We start from the raw sequence: 24,157 nt of genomic DNA, 5'->3' as shown, positions 1-24,157 counted from the left end.
GTGGGGGGGGGGGCGGAGATGGCGACTAAGTCAGGTCAGGTCAGGTGGTGGGGTCAAGAGGGGAGGGGGATAGTAAGGTCTATCCCAGGTGTTAATGGCCTTTTCCCCTGACTGAACAATTGTGTGTGTGTGTGCGCGTGCACGTGTGTGTGTGCGTGCACGTGTGTGTGTGTCTGTTTTAGCGTGTGCACACTTGTGTGCGTGTATACGTACGTGGGCGGCGTGCTTGTATGTGTCAAGATATCCCTTATGCGTTACCTCTGCCTAAATGAGCCACTCTGAGATTTTTAAATATATTCGATATCCTGAACGAGAATTTGATAATCTTTTACCTCAATCTGTACACCTGATTAATTGACCAGAGAGGGGTACATACCAGACTGCCTCCCGCTCACACAACCAGATGAGTAAGGGCAGGGCGATGTATGATGACGATGTTTATCCTTCGTTGTCTCCCACTAGGTGATTCACTAAATGCTGGTAGATTGATGAGGTCTTCTTCTCTGTCTACACAAAGCTCTGGAGTCAGTCACTGTATCGTTATGTGACAGTTCACTAATTCACTGTACCACTCAACAGTCACCACTCAACTGGTGTGTGTGTGTGTGTGTGTGTACTCACCTATATGTACTCACCTATATGTGCTTGCAGGATCGAGCATTGACTCTTGGATCCCGCCTTTCGAGCATCGGTTGTTTACAGCAATGACTCCTGTCCCATTTCCCTATCATACCTGGTTTTAAAATTATGAATAGTATTTGCTTCCACAACCTGTTCCTGAAGTGCATTCCATTTCCCCACTACTCTCACGCTAAAAGAAAACTTCCTAACATCTCTGTGACTCATCTGAGTTTCAAGCTTCCATCCATGTCCTCTCGTTCTGTTACTATTCCGTGTGAACATTTCGTCTATGTCCACTCTGTCAATTCCTCTGAGTATCTTATACGTTCCTATCATGTCCCCCCTCTCCCTTCTTCTTTCTAGTGTCGTAAGGCACAGTTCCCTCAGGCGCTCTTCATACCCCGTCCCTCGTAGCTCTGGGACGAGTCTCGTTGCAAACCTCTGAACCTTTTCCAGTTTCATTATATGCTTCTTCAGATGGGGACTCCATAATGAGGCGGCATACTCTAAGACTGGCCTTACGTAGGCAGTGTAAAGCGCCCTAAATGCCTCCTTACTTAGGTTTCTGAATGATGTTCTAACTTTTGCCAGTGTAGAGTACGCTGCTGTCGTTATCCTATTAATATGTGCCTCAGGAGATAGATTAGGTGTTACGTCCACCCCCAGGTCTCTTTCACGCGTCGTTACAGGTAGGCTGTTCCCCTTCATTGTGTACTGTCCCTTTGGTCTCCTATCTCCTAGTCCCATTTCCATAACTTTACATTTGCTCGTGTTGAATTCTAGTAGCCATTTCTCTGACCATCTCTGCAATCTGTTCAGGTCCTCTTAGACCTGAACAGATTGTGTGTGTGTGTGTGTGTGTGTTGTGTGTGGTGTGTGTGTGTGTGTGTGTGTGTGTGTGTGTGTGTGTGTGTGTGTGTACCCACCTATTTGTGCCTGCAGGATCGATCATTGACTCTTGGATCCTGCCTTTCCAACTGCCGATTTTTTAAAGCAATGAATCCTGTCTTTTTTCTCTATCATATCTAGTTTTAAAACTATGAATAGAGTTTGCTTCCACAACGTGCTCTTCAAGTGCATTCCATTTTTCCACTAATCTCACGCTAAAAGAAAACTTCCTAATATTTCTGTGATTCATCTGTGTTTCCAGCTTCCACCCATGTCCCCCTTGATCTGTTAGTATTCCGTGTGAACATTTCGTCTATTTCCACTGTCAATCCCCCTGAGTATTTTGTATGTTGCTATTATGTCTTCCCGCTCCCTCCTTTTTTCTAGCGTAGTCAGGTTCAGTTCCTTCAGTCGCTCTTCATACACCTTATGTTATCTTATACGTCTCATATACGCCTTAGGTTATTTATACGTCTCATTTTATCTAGAGTTATTATGTTACCTATATGCTTTGTGATATCTTAATGCCTCGACCCACCCGAGGCCCTCGACCGACCCGAGGCCCTCCACCGACCCGATGCCCTCCACTGACCCGAGGCCCTCGACCGACCCGAGGCCCTCGACCGACCCGAGGCCCCCAACTGACCCGAAGCCCTCGACCGACCCGAGGCCCTCGACCGACCCGAGGCCCCCAACTGACCCGAGGCCCTCCACCGACCCGAGTCCCTCCACCGACCCGAGGCCCTCGACCGACCCGAGGCCCTTGACCGACCCGAGGCCCTCGACCGACCCGAGGCCCTCGACCGACCCGAGGCCGTCCACCGACCCGAGGCCCTCAACCGACCAGAGGCCCTCAACCGACCCGAGGCCCTCCACCGACCCGAGGCCCTCCACCGACCCGAGGCCCTCGACTGACCTCGAGGCCCTCCACCCACCCGAGGCCCTCACAATATACAACTTCTGCTATTCCTCGGCTGACGACCAATTTAGATGATGCATAAAGAGAATGGAAGCAGGCATAAAGAATAATTAAAGAGAGCAGGAGTGAAATTAGTAATAAAAGTGGGGAGTACTGAAGGGTGCGCGGGAAGTGGTGACCCGGAGTCAATACTCTCCGTGGACCGTGTTCATCAACCACCCCTCCTCAGCACTCGGCTTTACCTGAACCGTACATACGTAGAGTTGACTCAGCTTTATAAGAACCATATATAAGTTTTCTCGACTATGTAAACCGTAAATAAGTAATGTTTTCACGACTATGTAAACCGTAAACACGTAATGTTTTCTTGACTATGTAAACCGTAAATAAGTAATGTTTTCTCGACTACGTAAACCGTACATAAGTAATGTTTTCACGACTATGTAAACCGTAAACACGTAATGTTTTCTTGACTATGTAAACCGTAAATAAGTAATGTTTTCACGACTATGTAAACCGTAAATAAGTAATGTTTTCTCGACTACGTAAACCGTACATAAGTAATGTTTTCTCGACTACATAAACCGTACATAAGTAATGTTTTCTCGTCTACGTAAACCGGAACAGTATATTCTTCTCAAGAAATGTTGTCGTGCCAGCTGCTTGTGCTGTGTGTATCTCCAACCCCTGTTACATAAGTATTTTATGAAAAAGCCATTAAATGAAATCACAGCAAGTTATTTTGTTAACAGTAAATAAGTAAATATTGAGCGCCAATCATTACAACTCAGAGTAACCAATGATTTCTGGAATCAACTTTACTACTAAATGTAAATTCACCATAAATATGGCAAGTTATTTGTAAATTAGAGCCCTACATATTAAATAATTCATGGGAAATAAAATACTGAAGAATAATGATTTATAATTATGAAAAAGTGTAGTCTAGCCACTGACTTAGAAATTGAATTCAAATTCAAATTTAGAAGCCTGAAATACAAATTCAATAAGGATGACGCTAGTGAGTACAATAATGCTATGAATACAAGATACATTAGCACATGTTACAGTGTGGAATTATCAGGTACACAAGTTTTATATTGTATAAAGCCACTAAAGTTTCACTTTTTTCCTAAGCCATTAAATTGACAATTTAATGTTATGCTACGATATATAAACTATAAATGTTTAATATGATATTTGAAATAAATATTAGCGACATTTTAATTCTTTATCTTGAAAATATCTTAATTTGAGGTGATTATATATAAATACATATATATATATATATATATATATATATATATATATATATATATAAATACATATATATATATATATATATATATATATATATATATATATATATATATATATATATATATATATATATATATATATATATATATATATATATTGTTGAATATGGCCGAAAGGGTAAGATTAATAATTCTAACACGGATCTTCTCAATATTTCTTACGTTTTTCTTCACTGTCGAGGGTAATTGAAAAATTAATTCTCCAAAATTCATTTTTTACATTTTTATTTTTGGTCTGACGCCTAAAAGCGTTTCGTAATAGCTTCTTACATTCTCAAAGACTGGTTTACATATAACAAATATCATGCTTATATGCGTTTTAGGTGAGGTGATATAACACAAATGTGTTGGGTGAGGTGGGTATAAATTGGGTATGAAAACCTAAGAATGAAAGTAACTACAGAAGGCCTATTGGCTCATATTTTCTCTTGCTGCTTCTATGTTGGTTCGGGGTCTTCAAGTGGGTAGAATATAGTTATGTGTTAATTGGCTGTTGAGTGCTGGTGTTGACTTTTTGATATGTGTAGTGCCTCGCTCATGTCGAGTCTCCTGCTATCGCTGTATCTATCGATGATTTCTGTGTTATTAAGATTTCTCTGGTGATGGTCTGGTTGTGTGAGATATGTTCCTTGGTGGAAACAACAGGGTTCCATCAAGGAACATATAACCTAACTTCCGTAAGATTCGGTAGTAGAGCTAAACGTTTGATGTGTCATCTGCAAGACAAGGATATCAACGTTATTGTTTAGATTTGGGTTGGAGCTCACTTCCGGGACACAGTTGAGGAGAGAGCAGAGAGATAACGCAGCCTCCTCACCCACGGAGGCCTCGCCGCCGGTGTCCGGACACACATATACCATCGGCCAGTTCTCCAGCTGGGTCGGCAGTGTGATTGGCCAGGAGATGACGGAGACAATGTTACCTTCACTCTGATTGGTTAAAGGATAAGCAGTAGCGGCCTCTATCGACTCGAAACATGAACAACTTCCTATAATCAGTGTCTAGACAGCGGGAATTATAAGTCTGTACAGAGCCTGCTTCAAAGGGGGCCATTTTAAACGATAAGCTTCAAGCAAAGCTTCAGAACTTGTCAAACCTGAAGCTTGTACACACATGCCTGACTGAGTTGGTGTCTCATAGTTGGGGACAGGAAGCCGGAGGTGCCTTTAGGAGGTACCTTGAACGACCAAGCGCGACCAGAAGCTGACACCCAGAAGCCAGTTACGACACAGCTGAGGAACACAGGTCTGGTCGTCATGAGGACGACCAGAGAGGCTGTCGCAGACGCTGTCAGGGACGACATACTGGTCCAAGGCTGGTGGGACCTGGAGCGGTCAGTAGCCTAGCATGGCTGGCCGGGCCCCTAGACGACGTGTCCCTGGCGGGCGGCCCTCACCTCTCACTGTAGGTGGCCCACTCACCTGTGTGTGGAGGTGCAGGGAGTAGTGTGAGTGTGCTCTTGTGACGTGAGTAACAGTGAACCAATAATACGAGTCCGGTGATCTCCAGAGACCAGCAGAGTGCGGGCTAGACTGGTAGGGAAGCTACCAGTCACTCATTATGTGGTTATGGGATTCCAACACGGAGTGGTGTCATGTATATATGTGATAATATGTAACATACTCATCAAGTAGTGTTTCAAGTCCTGTGTGTGTGTGTGTCACCCCGGCAACACACAGGCCTCGTGGACACACACTGGTGTATCACATGACATACATATGACATACATAAATCACTGTTACAGGATTGATTGGTGCAGATTAAGCCAGCCAAGAGGTGGCACGGGCATGAATATCCCGTGCCACAGATACAAGAGTCACCCCGAGACATATGGGGCGGGGTGCGGGGCTCGGACGGTCGTCACCACTGCTCCACACCTCACCTCCTCTCACCAACACTCTTGCAACAACACTAACAACTAACAACAGTAGTTGTGCCAACAACATAAACAACAGTTGTGTGTGGTCGACGTGATCACTGAAGCCCACCAAGTTATTCCAGCAGGAGCACCAGAGGTACGAGAGCCACAATAAACAACACTACACTAGGCCACCTGAGGCCCAATATAGGCCTCTCAATCCACACCCACCCACATGTAGGCCTAGCCTACACTTGCAGTAGGCCGTCGTGTGGGTTAGAGAGAATATTAAGGTAAACAAACAGAGGTTGGTGAGGGCGGAGCGTCACCACATCTCACAAACCACCACAACACAAACATCATCACACACACAAGCTCTAATTAACAACACAAACCATGACAACTTCATGTTTGGCAAGTCAGTAGGAGCGAGAGGAAGTTGGTACGGCTCCACAGTAACCCAGTACACAACTTGGGACAAGCCTATCACCGCTACGACTGAAATTGAAATTGAATTGAAATAAGTTTATTGATGTAAAATACACACAAAGGGATGAGGTAGCTCAAGCTATTCTCACCCCGTTCAGTACATCGTGTTAATACATACATAAACACACACCACATACAATAAACATATTACCAAACATTCTGAGAGATAAACATACACATTTCCACCTTTACACAAGTAGTATGGTATCAGACGTACACACAAATACTTCTATGACCGAGGTATACTGTATAGACAATTTGCAAGAGACATGCAGATAATTCAACAAAATATTACAGTCTTGGTGCAAAATTCTTATATCTCTCAAGAATATCATCAACCTTTCCGTTGTGACACATCCTGGCTATTTGTTCAGGAACAGTCCTTATCTCAGTGTTTCTATATACATTAATCAACGGACAATCAAGAACATATGGGCCAGGGTGTGAGACCTTAACATGCCACATAGGCTACGACTGTAGGTGGCTTGATAATATATTTGTATCATGTTGTGAAGCATATTGGGGGACTGGTAGGAGGCTTCCACCTCTCCTCACACCCTCACACACTACCATACATCACGTGACATATCTGGGTCTACTTCAATGGTTCTTTGGTGAAGATTAATTGTCTTCGTATTACAACTGATTTTTGGCTTAATAAGGCCTAACACCTGTGGAGGGTTAAGTGTGTGCGCGCGCGTGTGTGTAATTACCTAAGTGTAGTTACAGGATGAGAGCTACGCTCGTGGTGTCCCGTCTTCCTAGGACTCTTTCTCTTATAACGCTTTGAAACTACTGACGGTCTTGGCCTCCACCACCTTCTCACCTAACTTGTTCTAACCGTCTATCACTCTGTTTGCAAAAGTGAACTTTCTAGTGTTTTTTGGCATCTTTTTTTCTTAGCTGGAATCTGTGTCCTCTTGTGCGTGAAGTTGCTGGCTTCAGGAATTCCTCAATGTCAATTTGGTCGATTCCAGTTAGTATTTTGTAAGTGGTGATCATATCACCTCTTTTCCTTCTATCTTCTAGTTTTGGCATGTTTAACGCCTCTAGTCTCTCCTCGTAACTTGTTTTTCAGTTCCGGAAGCCATTTTGTAGCATGCCGCTGTACCTTTACCAGTTTCTTTGTTCTTCTTATACAACTGCTCCATATTCCTGTTTGGGTCTCACAAAAGTCATGAACAGCTTCTCTAGTATTTCACCTCCCATATAACTAAAACCGATTCTGAAGTTATAAAGCGACAACACGCTCCTCTCACAATGTTCTGTATGTGTTCCTCTGGCGACAGTTTACTATCAACATCCACCCCCTCCCCCATCCCCACCATCCCAGGTCTCGTTCTTTATTAGACTTCTATAATTCCTTTCCACATAATTTGTAAGTTGTGTGTGGTCTATTTTCTCCGGTCGCGCATTCCATAACATGGCATTTATTCACATTGAATTCCATTTGCCACTTGTTGCTCCAGGGACTTATTTTATCTAGATCAATTTGACGGGCATTACAATCGTCTGCGTCTCCTGTCTTCCCCAGTATCTTAGCGTCATCCGCAAACATGTTCATATAATGCTCTATTCGTTCAGATAGATGGTTTATGTAGACGTAAACATGACTGGTGCAAGAACTGAACCCTGTGGTACTCCGCTAGTAACAGTCAGATACACTGTCTCTGATTACCGCCCTCATCTGTCTGTCAGTTAGAAAGTTTTTCATCCATGTCAGAAGTCTCGGTGTCACCCCTCCAGCATGTTCCAGTTTCCAGAACAGCTTCTGTGTGGGACTCAAAAGCCTATTTTAGGTCCAGATAGACACAGCCAACCCAACCATCTCCTTCCTGTAGTATCTCTGTGGCTCTATCATAAACACTAAGTTGATGTGTTACACAGGATCTTCCTGCTCCAACACCCTACTCTCTCTCTGCCCATTATTATGTCATTATTCTCTATAGATGTTCAACCCATTTGGCTTGAACTATTTTTCTAGTGTTTTGACTACCACGCTTGTTAATGATACGGATCTATAATTTAAAGGGTGTGTGTGTGTAGTTACCTATTTGTGCCTGCAGGATCGACCTCAAGCTCTTGGACCCCACTTTTTCCCGCTGTTGGTTATCTAATGCAATGACTCCTGACCTATTTCCCTATCAAACCTACTTTTAAAGTTATGAATGGAGTTTGCCTCTACAACCTGCTCCTTTAGGTCATTCCATTTACTCACTACTCGCACGCTAAAGGAAAATCTTTCTAACATCTCTGTGACACATCTATGTCTCAAGCTTCCATCCGTGTCCTCCTTGTTCTGCTGATATTGTAAACATGTCCACTGTTTCCACCTTGTCAATCCCGCCAAGTATTTTATACGTCTTTATCATGTCTCCCCTCTTCTTCCTCCTTTCTAACGTCGTCAGGTTTAGTTCCATCATGGACGAAGGGACCTGCTGAGAGTGGCAGAGACTGGATAGCGTGATATACTTAGTGGAGGGAGTTACAAGTACCTTCATGTGCACCTTGGCGGGTCGGCGGGGGTGGACTGATCGACGAAGCCTATAGTGACTGTCCCGACCAGTGAGGCACGGTGTGTGTGTGTGTGTGTGTGTGTGTGTGTGTGTGTGTGTGTGTGTGTGTGTGTGTGTGTGTGTGTGTGTGTGTGTGTGTGTGTGCGTGTGTGTGTGTGTGGTGTGTGTGTGTGTGTGTGGTGTGTGTGTGTGTGGTGTGTGTGTGTGTGTGTGTGTGTGTGTGTGTGTGTGTGTGTGGTGTGGTGTTGTGTGTGTGGTGTGTGTGTGTGTGTGTGTGTGTGTGTGTGTGTGTGTGTGGTGTGTGGTGTGTGTACTCACCTAGTTGTACTCACCTAGTTGTGTTTGCGGGGGTTGAGCTCTGGCTCTTTGGTCCCGCCTCTCAACCGTCAATCAACAGGTGTACAGATTCCTGAGCCTATCGGGCTCTGTCATATCTACACTTGAAACTGTGTATGGAGCCAGCCTCCACCACATCACCCCCTAATGCATTCCATTTGTCAACCACTCTGACACTAAAATAGTTCTTTCTAATATCTCTGTGGCTCATTTGGGCACTCAGTTTCCACCTGTGTCCCCTTGTGCGTGTTCCCCTTGTGTTAAATAGACTGTCTTTATCTACCCTATCAATCCCCTTCAGAATCTTGAATGTGGTGATCATGTCCCCCCTAACTCTTCTGTCTTCCAGCGAAGTGAGGTTTAATTCCCGTAGTCTCTCCTCGTAGCTCATACCCCTCAGCTCGGGTACTAGTCTGGTGGCAAACCTTTGAACCTTTTCCAGTTTAGTCTTATCCTTGATTAGATATGGACTCCATGCTGGGGCTGTATACTCCAGGATTGGCCTGACATATGTGGTATACAAAGTTCTGAATGATTCTTTACACAAGTTTCTGAATGCCGTTCGTATGTTGGCCAGCCTGGCATATGCCGCTGATGTTATCCGCTTGATATGTGCTGCAGGAGACAGGTCTGGCGTGATATCAACCCCCAAGTCTTTTTCCTTCTCTGACTCCTGAAGAATTTCCTCTCCCAGATGATACCTTGTATCTGGCCTCCTGCTCCCTACACCTATCTTCATTACATTACATTTGGTTGGGTTAAACTCTAACAACCATTTGTTCGACCATTCCTTCAGCTTGTCTAGGTCTTCTTGAAGCCTCAAACAGTCCTCTTCTGTTTTAATCCTTCTCATAATTTTAGCATCGTCCGCAAACATTGAGAGAAATGAATCGATACCCTCCGGGAGATCATTTACATATATCAGAAACAAGATAGGACCGAGTACAGAGCCCTGTGGGACTCCACTGGTGACTTCACGCCAATCGGAGGTCTCACCCCTCACCGTAACTCTCTGCTTCCTATTGCTTAGATACTCCCTTATCCACTGGAGCACCTTACCAGCTACACCTGCCTGTCTCTCCAGCTTATGTACCAGCCTCTTATGCGGTACTGTGTCAAAGGCTTTCCGACAATCCAAGAAAATGCAGTCCGCCCAGCCCTCTCTTTCTTGCTTAATCTGTGTCACCTGATCGTAGAATTCTATCAAGCCTGTAAGGCAAGATTTACCCTCCCTGAATCCATGTTGGCGATTTGTCACGAAGTCCCTTCTCTCCAGATGTGTTACCAGGTTTTTTCTCACGATCTTCTCCATCACCTTGCATGGTATACAAGTCAAGGACACTGGCCTGTAGTTCAGTGCCTCTTGTCTGTCGCCCTTTTTGTATATTGGGACCACATTCGCCGTCTTCCATATTTCTGGTAGGTCTCCCGTCTCTAGTGACTTACTATACACTATGGAGAGTGGCAAGCAAAGTGCCTCTGCACACTCTTTCAGTACCCATGGTGAGATCCCATCTGGACCAACAGCCTTTCTAACATCCAGATCCAGCAGGTGTCTCTTGACCTCCTCTCTCGTAATTTCGAACTCCTCCAAGGCCGCCTGGTTTATCTCCCTTTCTCCTAGCACAGTGATCTCACCCTGTTCTATTGTGAAGACCTCCTGGAACCTCTTGTTGGGTTCCTCACACACCTCTCTGTCATTCTCTGTATACCTGTCCTCGCCTGTTCTAAGTTTCAGTACCTGTTCTTTTACTGTTGTTTTCCTTCTGATGTGACTGTGGAGTAGCTTTGGTTCAGTCTTGGCTTTGTTTGCTATATCATTTTCAAAATTTTTCTCTGCTTCTCTTCTCACCCTGACGTACTCATTCCTGGTTCTCTGGTATCTCTCTCTGCTTTCTGGTGTTCTGTTATTTCGGAAGTTCCTCCACGCCTTTTTGTTCAGTTTCTTCGCTTCCATACATGCCCTATTATACCATGGATTCTTCTGTTGCTTCTCGGATTTTTCCCTTTGGGCCGGGATGAACCTGTTTACTGCCTCCTGACACTTTTGGGTAATAGTCCATCATACCCTGTACAGACTTGTCTCTGAGGTCTGTGTCCCAAGGTATTTCACTAAGGAAACTTCTCATCTGTTCATAATTCCCCTTTCGGTATGCCAGCCTTTTGATTCCTAGTGCTTTTTGGGGGGAGATAAATCCTAGCTCTTATGTGTGTGTGTGTGTGTGTGTGTGTGTGTGTGTGTGTGTGTGTGTGTGTGTGTGTGTGTGTGTGTGTGTGTGTGTGGTGTGTGTGTGTGTGTGTGTGTGTGTGTGTGGTGTGTGTGTGTGTGTGTGTGTGTGTGTGTGTGTGTGTGTGTGTGTGTGGTGTGTGTGTGGTGGTGTGGGTGTGTGTGTGTGTGTGTGTGTGTGTGTGTGTGTGTGTGTGTGTGTGTGTGTGGTGTGTGTGTGTGTGTGTGTGTGTGTGGTGTGTGTGTGTGTGTGTACTCACCTAGTTGTACTCACCTAGTTGTGTTTGCGGGGGTTGAGCTCTGGCTCTTTGGTCCCGCCTCTCAACCGTCAATCAACAGGTGTACAGATTCATGAGCCTATCGGGCTCTGTCATATCTACACTTGAAACTGTGTATGGAGTCAGCCTCCACCACATCACTTCCTAATGCATTCCATTTGTCAACCACTCTGACACTAAAAAAGTTCTTTCTAATATCTCTGTGGCTCATTTGGGCACTCAGTTTCCACCTGTGTCCCCTTGTGCGTGTTCCCCTTGTGTTAAATAGACTGTCTTTATCTACCCTATCAATCCCCTTCAGAATCTTGAATGTGGTGATTATGTCCCCCCTAACTCTTCTGTCTTCCAGCGAAGTGAGGTTTAATTCCCGGAGTCTCTCCTCGTAGCTCATACCTCTCAGCTCGGGTACTAGTCTGGTGGCAAACCTTTGAACCTTTTCCAGTTTAGTCTTATCCTTGACTAGATATGGACTCCATGCTGGGGCTGCATACTCCAGTGTGTGTCCAGTGTCCATACTGTGTGTGTGTGTGTGTGTGTGTGTGTGTGTGTGTGTGTGTGTGTGTGTGTGTGTGTGTGTGTGTGTGTGTGTGTGTGTGTGTGTGTATATGTGTGTGTGTGTGTGTGTGTGTGTGTGTGTGTGTGTGTGTGTGTACTCACCTAATTGTACTCACCTAATTGTGCTTGCGGGGGTTGAGCTCTGGCTCTTTGGTCCCGCCTCTCAACCGTCAATCAACTGGTGTACAGATTCCTGAGCCTATTGGGCTCTATCATATCTACATTTGAAACTGTGTATGGAGTCAGCCTCCACCACATCACTTCCTAATGCATTCCATTTACTAACTACTCTGACACTGAAAAAGTTCTTTCTAACGTCTCTGTGGCTCATTTGGGTACTCAGCTTCCACCTGTGTCCCCTTGTTCGCGTCCCACCAGTGTTGAATAGTTCATCCTTGTTTACCCGGTCGATTCCCCTGAGGATTTTGTAGGTTGTGATCATGTCCCCAGTTACTCTTCTGTCTTCCAGTGTCGTGAGGTGCATTTCCCGCAGCCTTTCCTCGTAACTCATGCCTCTTAGTTCTGGGACTAGTCTAGTGGCATACCTCTGAACTTTTTCCAGCTTCGTCTTGTGCTTGACAAGGTACGGGCTCCATGCTGGGGCCGCATACTCCAGGATTGGTCTTACATATGTGGTATAGAAGATTCTGAATGATTCCTTACACAGGTTCCTGAACGCCGTTCTGATGTTAGCCAGCCTCGCATATGCCGCCGACGTTATTCTCTTTATGTGGGCTTCAGGAGACAGGTTTGGTGTGATATCAACTCCTAGATCTTTCTCTCTGTCTGTTTCATTAAGTACTTCATCTCCTATTCTGTATCCTGTGCCTGGCCTCCTGTTTCCACTGCCTAGTTTCATTACTTTGCATTTACTCAGGTTGAACTTCAACAGCCATTTGTTGGACCATTCACTCAGTCTATCCAGGTCATCTTGTAGCCTCCTACTATCATCCTCTGTTTCAATCCTCATAATTTTTGCATCGTCGGCAAACATTGAGAGGAACGAATCTATACCCTCTGGGAGATCATTTACATATACCAGAAACAGTATAGGTCCAAGGACTGACCCCTGCGGGACTCCACTTGTGACGTCTCGCCAATCTGAGACCTCACCCCTCACACAGACTCGTTGTCTCCTGTTGCTTAGGTACTCCTCTATCCACCGGAGTACCTTCCCTCTCACTCCAGCCTGCATCTCCAACTTTCGCACTAGCCTCTTGTGTGGCACTGTATCAAAGGCTTTCTGACAATCCAAAAATATGCAGTCTGCCCACCCTTCTCTTTCTTGCCTTATTTTTGTTGCCTGGTCGTAGAATTCAAGTAACCCTGTGAGGCAGGACCTGCCATCCCTGAACCCATGTTGATGCTGTGTTACAAAGTTCCTTCGCTCCAGATGCTCCACTAGTTTTTTCGCACAATCTTCTCCATCAGCTTGCATGGTATGCAGGTTAGGGACACTGGCCTGTAGTTCAGTGCCTCCTGTCTATCCCCTTTCTTGTATATCGGGACTACGTTAGCTGCTTTCCAAATATCTGGCAGTTCCCCTGTTGCCAGTGATTTGTTATACACTATGGAGAGTGGTAGGCACAGTTCTCTTGCTCCTTCCTTTAGAACCCAAGGGGAGATTCCATCTGGGCCTATAGCCTTCCTCACGTCCAACTCTAGTAAACACTTCCTTACTTCCCCACTGGTAATCTCCACTGGTAACTCTTCCAGTGGTTCCTGGTTAGCTATTCCCTCACGTACCTCTGGAATTTCTCCTTGCTCTAAGGTGAAGACCTCCTGGAATTTCTTATTCAATTCCTCACACACTTCCTTGTCATTTGTAGTGAATCCTTCCGCCCCTATCCTTAATCTCATAACCTGTTCCTTTACTGTTGTTTTTCTCCTAATGTGGCTATGCAGTATTATAGACTGTGGGTTGGTTGTGTTGTCGTCGTTGATCCTTCTCTATGAACAACCCAACCCACAACTCGGTAGAGTGCTTATACTAGGAGATCACACCAGGCGCTTCTGGCTCTTGGAGAGGGGCTCAACGTCACACGTTTAGGGGATGCGGCTCCAATACTTAGCCTCGTTGTCACGTGCACACACCCACTCGAGCCGCTGTGACTCCCCACTCTCTCCTTATGAGATATGATCTCCTCAATCCCCTATGACTTACTAGTATTACCTCCTACCCTGTCCACAGCAGTGGTTCTTGGTTCTTTCTCTCTTTCTCTCTCCTTCTTTACTACCCCCTGGGAAGCCTCACTAGGACAAGGCAAACACCAGCAAATTGTGATACATTTACTGGACAAAGCACATACACAATACATACACACATATAATAATAATGAATCCTATACTCTATAATATTACAATCAGGTTGCACTCCAACACCATCAGAACTCTATCATCAGCTTATCAAGTGGTATCCTATCTCCTGGTTCACCACCTGATACTATCAACCTCCTCAAGTTGATCAAGTCTACATACACTGTTGCACCATCAGCAAGAGGATATATATATGTATCTATAAATGTGTACCAAGAAAATCAGCATTTGAATGCAATAACATATCAGTATAAATGTTCATTGATACACAACAATGATCCATCGATCACTCAAACCTCGATCTGTTCTCTACATACAGTGAGAGTGGACTCCCCCGTTTTTGGGCGGGTCCATACTCCACCTCGCCTGGCGGCGGTCCTCACTCGCTGGGAGGGTCTTCCTCCGTCAGGAGCCGGGCTCCCTCAGTCGTCGTCAGAGCTCAGAGGGGATGGACGTCGCTCCGTGTTCCTCCCTCTCCACTCTCTTATTTCAGGCCTTCTGCCTTATTAAAACATGTCTAACTTATAAATAAACATTGCTACTGTCGCTGGGCACACGACCAACTACAAGCAAGTACTATGAACTGGCGTATATCGTGCTTACCACAGATTAACTGATCGAGGGCGCTTTCCCTCTGACGGCGTCTGGTCAGGGCGCTCCACACAGCCCACGAAAATGCCTCTGAGCAGCTTATTGAACTCTGCTCGTCGACCAGTACTTGACACCACAACGTTCTCAGCTCAATTCCACAGCTGGCACGTCTGCCACACTTCTCTTCTCTTAGAGATATATCACTAGGGGTTCCCTTCTGACGGGAGCTCAAACGTAGCGCGGCTTTCCCCTGCGATGTCTGCCACTCAAGTGAGGTCAAGGTCCTCCGGAAGCGAGCCTCACGCCTCCAGCAAAACGTCCACATCTCCTAGCCAGTCATTTATCTGTTTTCTTCTTCATTGCCCATAATCTCAAACTGTTATACATATCCAACCAGCCATTTTACATATGGGTTATCACCTCAATATTTGCTAGACCTTCTAGTTAGGTCAGGCTTGCTGAATAACTCTCAAGAAGGGAGACTCGTTTCTCCTGCAGGCTGAGATCATAACACTCCCCTCCCCTTATTTTTGAGAGTTATTCCAGTGGCAAAGCTCGGGATAATACATCCGCCACCACACTGTCTCTTTCTTCACCCCATATACTCCCTTAGGAGTCTACAATTAGTTCGATGCTCCTTGCAACATCTGGCTCACAACTCGCCAGAATATGATCTTCTCACAAACGATTTGACTTCTCTGGCGCCTCTTGACTAGGCTGTCCTCCTTGGACGCCTGCACTCCATCGGTCCACTCTACTTATTGTTTCCACCCTCCATTCCCTCGTCTTCCTCTCTTCACGTCCAGAGTCAGACATCTACTGTCTGTACCTCCTCTGTCGTCTTCACTCTTCCATCTACTGCCATTATACTTTCGTCTCCTGTCATCATACTTCACTCCCTCGTCTTCACCGACTATCCTCCCTTCCGTCTCCTCATTTATCCGAGAGCTCATCCTGTTTGACCTCCATCGAGTCCTCGGCTTTCTTCTATTCATCCATGCTTGCATCATCATCCTCTTCTCACACCTCTCACCTCTATACAACTCCCCTTCTTCTCCTTCAACTCTTCTTCGTTCCCTAAAAGTTTCTTCGGGCACTGTATTACATCCAACAGCACTCGACCGTACATGTCGCTTTACCTCTCCTAGAGTGCTCGTAAGCAATCTCTCCACACATACTGTCTCTTCTCCTTTCATTTTCTCGGCTATTACTCTTCTTCACTATCTTTTCTTCACGTTTCCTGTGGAACATGTCAACTCTTGACATCTCAAACAACTTAACTCCACTATCTATATGACTCTGTGCTCGTGGACAACGTGACGCTCTACTCCCGTCCTCAGTATGTCCACATCCTTCCTCATTCCTACTCAGCACAGTTGCATTCACTTTCCGACTCTTAATTTCAGCAGTCTGGGCTCTACTCAGGTCCGCTCTCTTCACATGAGTCTTCCTCGGCTTGGGTCATCCTCACTTTTGACCTCACTGAGACTCCATTTGCCTGGGCTGGACCTTCATCAAACAGCCATGCTATATCTACATCGATATCTTCCACCGGTTGAATCGACACTGTCTCATCTTCTCCAGCGTCTTCCTTGTCGGCCACCTCTGCCTTCGTCACTACCGAGACAGGGTACTCAATGGCTTGGCGGTCTCCTGACTCATCTCCTCGGATGTCAGTCAGGTTCACACTCTCAGGTGTCCCACCCATGCCGTGGCCTTCTGGGCACTCCTCTGGCACAGTCTCCGCTATGACTCTTGGCAACACCTTTGTCCCGCACAAGTCATTCCCCAAGATCACTTGGACTCCTGGAATAGGTATGTCGGGGCACACTCCCAACATCACCTCCGCCGACACATATTCCGACCTTAGCTGGACAGTGCATACGGGCATGTCACTCTCAGACAATAACCCATATACTCTCATCTTACCACTGCCAGCTAATCGTCGATCATTCCCAATCAGGCTTCTTGCAATCAAGCTCTGATTAGCTCCGGTATCCCTTAAAATACCAACTTCTACCTCAGGTTGGCCTCCTACACTGATCCAACCTTTGCTCATGAACGGCCTATACCTCTCGTTCACTAAGTTTGATCTCTGTGGTTTGTCTTGGAACACATTAGTATATTTACCTCGGGGGTCACACATGGCCAGGGTCACAACTCTCTTGCCCTGCCGACAATCTCGCATCACGTGACCCAATCCGTTACATTGGTAACATCTCATCTGGGAAAAGTCTCTTCTATATGTACCAGAGTAGCTCTGACTCTGCCCACTCGTATTGGAGTTCCTCGGGCCAGACGTACTACTCGCACTCTGTGGGGCTTTACTGGACTCTTGATTCCCTGGATAACGATTAGTTTCTCGTTTAGCTCCTCCATCCTCACTTTCAGATGAAGTGCGCGACCTACTCTTCTGAGTTTTAGGGTACTTACTTTTATCTGCCCATTTATCAAAATTTTTCTCACCCCAGACTCTTCTGGGTCTCTCATAATTTCTTCCTCCCCAGACTCCACTGGATCTGCCATTGCTGCATCTCGCCTCGCTTCTCACTCTGTTCTCTCTCAAGCTCTTGTATGCTTCAGTAATCATATCCGCCCTATCTGCGGCATCTTTCACCTCCTTTATCCCTGCTTCTTGGATCTTGAACTTTGTTTCGGGATGCATCATCTCCAAGAACTTCTCCATGACCATCAGTTGCTTCAGGTCAGCGTAAGATCCAACTCCAGCAGCCTCAATCCACTTCTGGAATCGTCTTTCCAGATCTCTTGCTGTCTCAGCAAACGTACATGCTCCAACTTTGATCATCTCTCTGAAGCGCTTTCTATAAGCTTCTGGGGTTAACTGAAACGAGCGCAATATGCTGCTCTTTACTGTGGCGTAATCCTGGCACTCTTCCAGTGACAATTGGGTGTATGCCTCCCTGGCTGCACCGGTCAATCTTAACTGGACCAGCTGGGCCCATTCCTCTTGTGGCCACTCCTTGATGCTGGCTACTTTTTCAAAGTGCTCGAAAAAGCTCTCTGCCTCTTCGGGAACAAACAAGGGAATGTCCTTCTCCCTAACCCTAACATCTGGTGGGTGTGATACCTGGGTGGTGCTCTCTGGCAACCCATGTTCAATCCTTTGCTCAGCCAAGGTTCTATTCGCTTCTATCTGCATTTGTTTTGTTCTCTCTTTTTCTTTTTCGACCTGGGCTTTTTCTTTTTCGACCTGGGCTTTTTCTTTTTCGACCTCTAGTCTTGCTTTCTCTTTTTCTTTCTCCTGTTCCAACTCCAGTTCTCTTACTCTGGTTTTCTCTTTTTCTACTTCCCTTTTCATCTGGAGTTCTAACTTCATCTTTTCCAGCTGGAACTGTCTCTCCTTGTCCTCTCGTTGTTGCTGCATCTGGAGCTCTAACTGGAATCTCTCCAAGCTCCTATTCCGGCTACTCCTGCTACTGCGGCTACTCTTGCTGCTCCTACTCGATCCCTGGGATCTCACTTCATCCTGCCCATCATCCTCCTTTCCACTTTCAGCTCCTTTTTGGGCTCCTTGCTCTGCCGCTTCACTTTTGGCTCTTAACTGCCTCAGGATCTCATCCTTCATCCCAGCTACTTTAGATGCTTTCAACCTAATGCCACATTTTTCTGCTATCTGTTTCAATTGATCCCTCGTGCAACCTTCCAAGTCCTCAGGCTTGCCTGACTCCACAAATGCTTGCACCTTATCCATCTTTGTCCTGTGAGTCTTCCCAAGAGAGAGAATATACACCTGCGGTCACACAGTTTATCTATTTCAGCAAGGGTGTACAAATCCACTCTTGGACAGGGTGTGGGTGTGTCAGTTCACTCTCCCGGACAGGCCCCCAATTTATTATAGACTGTGGGTTGGTTGGTGTTGTCGTCGTTGATCCTTCTCTATGAACAACCCAACCCACAACTCGGTAGAGTGCTTATACTAGGAGATCACACCAGGCGCTTCTGGCTCTTGGAGAGGGGCTCAACGTCACACGTTTAGGGGATGCGGCTCCAATACTTAGCCTCGTTGTCACGTGCACACACCCACTCGAGCCGCTGTGACTCCCCACTCTCTCCTTATGAGATATGATCTCCTCAATCCCCTATGACTTACTAGTATTACCTCCTACCCTGTCCACAGCAGTGGTTCTTGGTTCTTTCTCTCTTTCTCTCTCCTTCTTTACTACCCCCTGGGAAGCCTCACTAGGACAAGGGCAAACACCAGCAAATTGTGATACATTTACTGGACAAAGCACATACACAATACATACACACATATAATAATAATGAATCCTATACTCTATAATATTACAATCAGGTTGCACTCCAACACCATCAGAACTCTATCATCAGCTTATCAAGTGGTATCCTATCTCCTGGTTCACCACCTGATACTATCAACCTCCTCAAGTTGATCAAGTCTACATACACTGTTGCACCATCAGCAAGAGGATATATATATGTATCTATAAATGTGTACCAAGAAAATCAGCATTTGAATGCAATAACATATCAGTATAAATGTTCATTGATACACAACAATGATCCATCGATCACTCTATCAGTCCTAGAACGCATACGTCTGTAGGTAATCCAGCCTACGACTGTAACTCTAAACTTCAGTATAAAACACTCCTTGACTCCTTGACTGCAAACAAACCACTCACCTCTCACTGCGTCTTGCACACTAATGACAACCAAACACTATCAACTCCCTACAAGTAATCCACCAGAACTTCCCCTTCCACCTCTGGAAGTTCACTACCCTAATATCTTTAGGTTCTTCCGGGCTTCACTACCAGGATCCTCTGCAGCTTCTCCAGGCTGCCATCATGAAGTTTCCTTGAGCAACTACGGTGCTTCACCCTTCTGCTAGGGTCCTCCACAGCTTTCTTGGCTGCTACACCCTGAAGCTTCCTCGAGCAACTATGGTGCTTCACCACCTCTACAGAAGCACGTGACACTCCTCTTCACTGTTTCTCCTCACAGCTCGAGGTCCTCGCCTCCACTACCTTGGAGTCTCATCAATTACTTCATCTAGGCTGGCTTCGAAGTTCTCAGCAACTTCTTCCCAAAAGACAAACCTGCAACCCATCGACACTCCAATAAAATGTTCCCCTTTAACACATAAACAAAAAATATTCACACAATATGTTTGCCTCAAACCTCTATCTGTTCTCTACATACAGTGAGAGTGGACTCCCCCGTTTTGGGCGGGTCCATACTCCACCTCGCCTGGCGGCGGTCCCTCACTCGCTGGGAGGGTCTTCCTCCGTCAGGAGCCGGGCTCCCTCAGTCGTCCGTCAGAGCTCAGAGGGGATGGACGTCGCTCCGTGTTCCTCCCTCTCCACTCTCTTATTTCAGGCCTTCTGCCTTATTAAAACATGTCTAACTTATAAATAAACATTGCTACTGTCGCTGGGCACACGACCAACTACAAGCAAGTACTATGAACTGGCGTATATCGTGCTTACCACAGATTAACTGATCGAGGGCGCTTTCCCTCTGACGGCGTCTGGTCAGGGCGCTCCACACAGCCCACGAAAATGCCTCTGAGCAGCTTATTGAACTCTGCTCGTCGACCAGGACTTGACACCACAACGTTCTCAGCTCAATTCCACAGCTGGCACGTCTGCACACTTCTCTTCTCTTAGAGATATATCACTAGGGGTTCCCTTCTGACGGGAGCTCAAACGTAGCGCGGCTTTCCCCTGCGATGTCTGCCACTCAAGTGAGGTCAAGGTCCTCCGGAAGCGAGCCTCACGCCTCCAGCAAAACGTCCACATCTCCTAGCCAGTCATTTATCTGTTTTCTTCTTCATTGCCCATAATCTCAAACTGTTATACATATCCAACCAGCCATTTTACATATGGGTTATCACCTCAATATTTGCTAGACCTTCTAGTTAGGTCAGGCTTGCTGAATAACTCTCAAGAAGGGAGACTCGTTTCTCCTGCAGGCTGAGATCATAACAGCAGCAATTTAGACTGAGTCTTTGCCTTGCTTGCGATGTCATTTTCGTATTGTCTTTCTGCCTCTCTTCTCATCCTGACATATTCATTCCTGGCATTCTGGTATCTTTCTCTGCTCTCCAGTGTCCTGTTATTCCTATAGTTTCTCCATGCCCTTTACTTTGCTGCTTAGCTAGCCTACATCTCTGATTAAACCATGGGTTTCTCATCTTCATTTCTCTGTTTTCCTTTTGGACTGGGACAAACTTGTTTGCTGCGTCCTTGCACTGCTGTGTGATGTAATCCATCATATCTTGGGCCGTCTTTCCCCTGAGCTCTGTTTCCCATGCTATATCTGTTAGGAATTTTCTTATCCCCTCATAGTTTCCCTTTCGGTATGCTAACCTTTTGGTTTCGGTATCCCTCCTCGAGTTCAATAACCCTTCTTCAATCAAGTACTCAAACACCAGCACACTGTGGTCGCTCATTCCTACTGGGTCCTCAAAACCGATTTCTCTTATGTCGGAGTCGTTCAGAGTGAAGACCAGGTCGAGTCTCGCTGGTTCGTCATTGCCTCTCATCCTTGTGGGTTCTCCGACATGCTGGGTTAAAAAGTTGCTTGTCACCACCTCCAATAGTTTGGCTTTCCACGTATCCTCGCCTCCATGCGGTTCCTTGTTCTCCCAGTCAATCTTTCCGTGATTGAAGTCGCCCAAGATCAGCAGGTGGGATCTATTTCTACAGGCAGCAGAGGCTGCCCTCTCAATTATAGTGTTAACTGCCTTGTTGTTGTTTTCATACTCTTGACTGGGTCTCCTGTCATTTGGTGGAGGGTTGTATATTACTGCTACTACTATTCTTGGTCCTCCCATTGTCATGGTGCCTGCTATGTAGTCTCTGAACTCCTCACAGCCCGGGATGGCAATCTCCTTAAAACTCCATTCCCTTCTCATGAGTAGGGCCACTCCGCCTCCTCCCTTACCTTCCCTCTCTTTCCTTATTACTGTGTACTCCTGGGGAAACACGGCATTCGTTATGATTCCAGAGAGTTTTGTTTCAGTGAGTCCGATTACATCTGGGTTAACTTCTTGTGCTCTTTCCCTTAGTTCACTTGTCTTGCTTGTGATCCCATCTATGTTCGAGTACATCACCCTGAAACTGACTCTCTTCTGCTTCTTTTCTGGGGGGGACCTTTGGGATCTGGGGTGAGTGGGAGCTGGGGAGACCTGGCACGGGGAGATTGGTGGAGGAGGGAGGGCTTGGGGTGGTGGGGGAGAGGGGGAGGGTACAGGGGGTGGATAAGAGGGGGAGGGTACAGGGGGGTGGATAAGAGGGGGAGGGTACAGGGGGTGGGTAAGAGAGGGAGGGTTGGGGAAGCATGGGGGGAGGAGAGGCTGTGAGGGATAGGGGAGATGGGGGGGCTTGGGGGGAGAGAAAAGGGTGGAGGGCTTGGGGGGCGTGGGGGAAAAGGGAGGGCTGAGGTGGGTGAGGAAGAGGGGAGGGTTTAGGGGAGAGGGGGAGAGGGGAAGACTTAGGTGGGGTGGGGGAGAGTGGGGGGGCTTAGGGGGGAGGGGGGGAAGGGAGGGCATGGGGGTGGGAGAGACGGGAAGGCATGTGGGAGAAGGGAGGGCATGGGGGATGGGGGAGAAGGGAGGGTCCTGGGGAGAGGGGTGAGGGGGAGAAGGGGGGTGAGTTGGGGGAGGGGGGTGGGTGGGGGGAGGGTGCCCTAGGTGGGTACTTAGTGGGGGGCTGACAGGGGATGGGGCAGATTGGGTGTCTGTTGGGTAGAATGTGGGGGTGGTGCCCCAATCCCTGTGGCTGTTGCACTGTTTGAGGAGGGTTCTCCACTTCCGTCTGGGATTGTAGGGTTCTGGGTTGTGGTACCCTGATTTCCTTCTCGCTCCCTGCGCTCCTTCCTCGCGTCTGCTGTCCGTATTCTCTCTTCCCTTGTCATATCCCTCTGCAGGAATATTTTCTTGAACTTCTCTACACCTTTTAGACAACACTTCCTTGCAAGCAGTTCCTCTTTCGCGATTTCGCTCATGAAAACCACCTTTATCATTCGGTCTCTGTCCTTGTTGTACTTTCCAAGCCTGAAAACCTTTTCAACATTTCGCTCAGCTCCCTCCATCCTTACCTCTTTAAGGATCTCTTTAATCATGTTTTTGTCCTTGTCTCTCCGCTCCTTTGGTCTGGTCCCTGTTTGTTCTTTAATGCCTGCTACTACTACTGCTCTATTTCTCTCTATCAGCCGGCTAGTATATCTAGCTGCTTCCTGAGAGGAAGCCACTTCCATGGCAACTTCCTTAACTGCAGACCTAGCTTCAGGGCTCTTTTTAAGCATTTCAGCAAATGAGATCTGGGTTGTGTGTGTGTGTGTGTGTGTGTGTGTGTGTGTGTGTGTGTGTGTGTGTGTGTGTGTGTGTGTGTGTGTGTGTGTGTGTGGGTGACTCCACAAGGTGCTGCTGTTGAAGAGACTGATGAAGACACGACTCGGGTCACGGTAAACAAGTGCTCCTTTGGATTTCCTCCTGAGGTGAGACAAGTACCTCTGAGCCCTCAGCACTAGAGCACAAGTATCCTCCAAGGGCTGGCAGGTGCCCCATAAACTGAAACCAAAGCCCATAGTAAAGGAAGACTTCAGTCAGACCAAACTAAGAAAGAAGGGACCCATGACGAGACATGGAGAGCAAAGCTTATAGAAGTGTTAGAGAGGAACTTCATGATGTAACACGTCTGGGAGGAGACAGCCAGGCATGCTGACCAACCACCTACATTACAACTCGTCCTCACACAAAAATGAGATGGACATTGAAAACAGGGGACAGGGGCTCTGGGGGTTGGGACCTCATGGGATAGGTCGTGCTTGGGATGGGTAGACCTGGGGGGGGGGGAGGGAGGGAGCAGTGGTGGGCGGGAAGCGGCCCCGGGTGGAAATATATGTTATATATAAGTATGCTGACGTCACCAGCCACTCCCAGCACCGCTCCTGTGCCAGGTAAGTCCACTACGGGCTCACCATAGCCCGTGCTACTTGCCCCGCTCCTGTGCCAGGTAAGTTACGGGCTCACCATAGCCCGTGCTACCTGCCCCGCTCCTGTACCAGGTAAGTTACGGGCTCACCATAGCCCGTGCTACTTGCCCCGCTCCTGTGCCAGGTAAGTCCACTACGAGCTCACCATAGCCCGTGCTACTTGCCCCGCTCCTGTGCCAGGTAAGTCCACTACGGGCTCACCATAGCCCCGTGCTACTTGCCCCGCTCCTGTGCCAGGTAAGTCCACTACGGGCTCACCATA

The 24,157-nt window shown here is 46.9% G+C and overlaps 2 protein-coding genes across 2 annotated transcripts in view; both read right to left on the bottom strand.

Annotated features, from left to right (window-relative positions):
- Positions 1 to 7,245, bottom strand: part of LOC138365966 (uncharacterized PE-PGRS family protein PE_PGRS46-like) — a 33,390-nt gene extending 26,145 nt beyond the window's left edge. The window contains exons 1-3 of the mRNA XM_069326680.1: positions 7,206 to 7,245; positions 6,001 to 6,103; positions 2,048 to 2,434 (exon numbers count right to left, since the gene is read on the bottom strand). Coding sequence (XP_069182781.1) covers positions 2,048 to 2,434; positions 6,001 to 6,103; positions 7,206 to 7,245 — 530 coding nt within the window. The remainder of the gene's footprint in view (positions 1 to 2,047; positions 2,435 to 6,000; positions 6,104 to 7,205) is intronic.
- LOC123754488 (serine/threonine-protein kinase NIM1) overlaps positions 1 to 24,157 on the bottom strand; it is a 414,954-nt gene that overhangs the window by 246,124 nt on the left and 144,673 nt on the right. The gene's annotated exons all lie outside the window — the stretch shown is intronic.

This window comes from Procambarus clarkii, chromosome 18 (genome assembly GCF_040958095.1).
Source record: "Procambarus clarkii isolate CNS0578487 chromosome 18, FALCON_Pclarkii_2.0, whole genome shotgun sequence".
In the NCBI taxonomy this organism is placed as follows: Eukaryota; Metazoa; Arthropoda; class Malacostraca; order Decapoda; family Cambaridae; genus Procambarus; species Procambarus clarkii.
The sequence above is the reverse complement of the archived record's forward strand: the minus strand, read 5'-3'. Positions and strand labels throughout refer to the sequence as shown.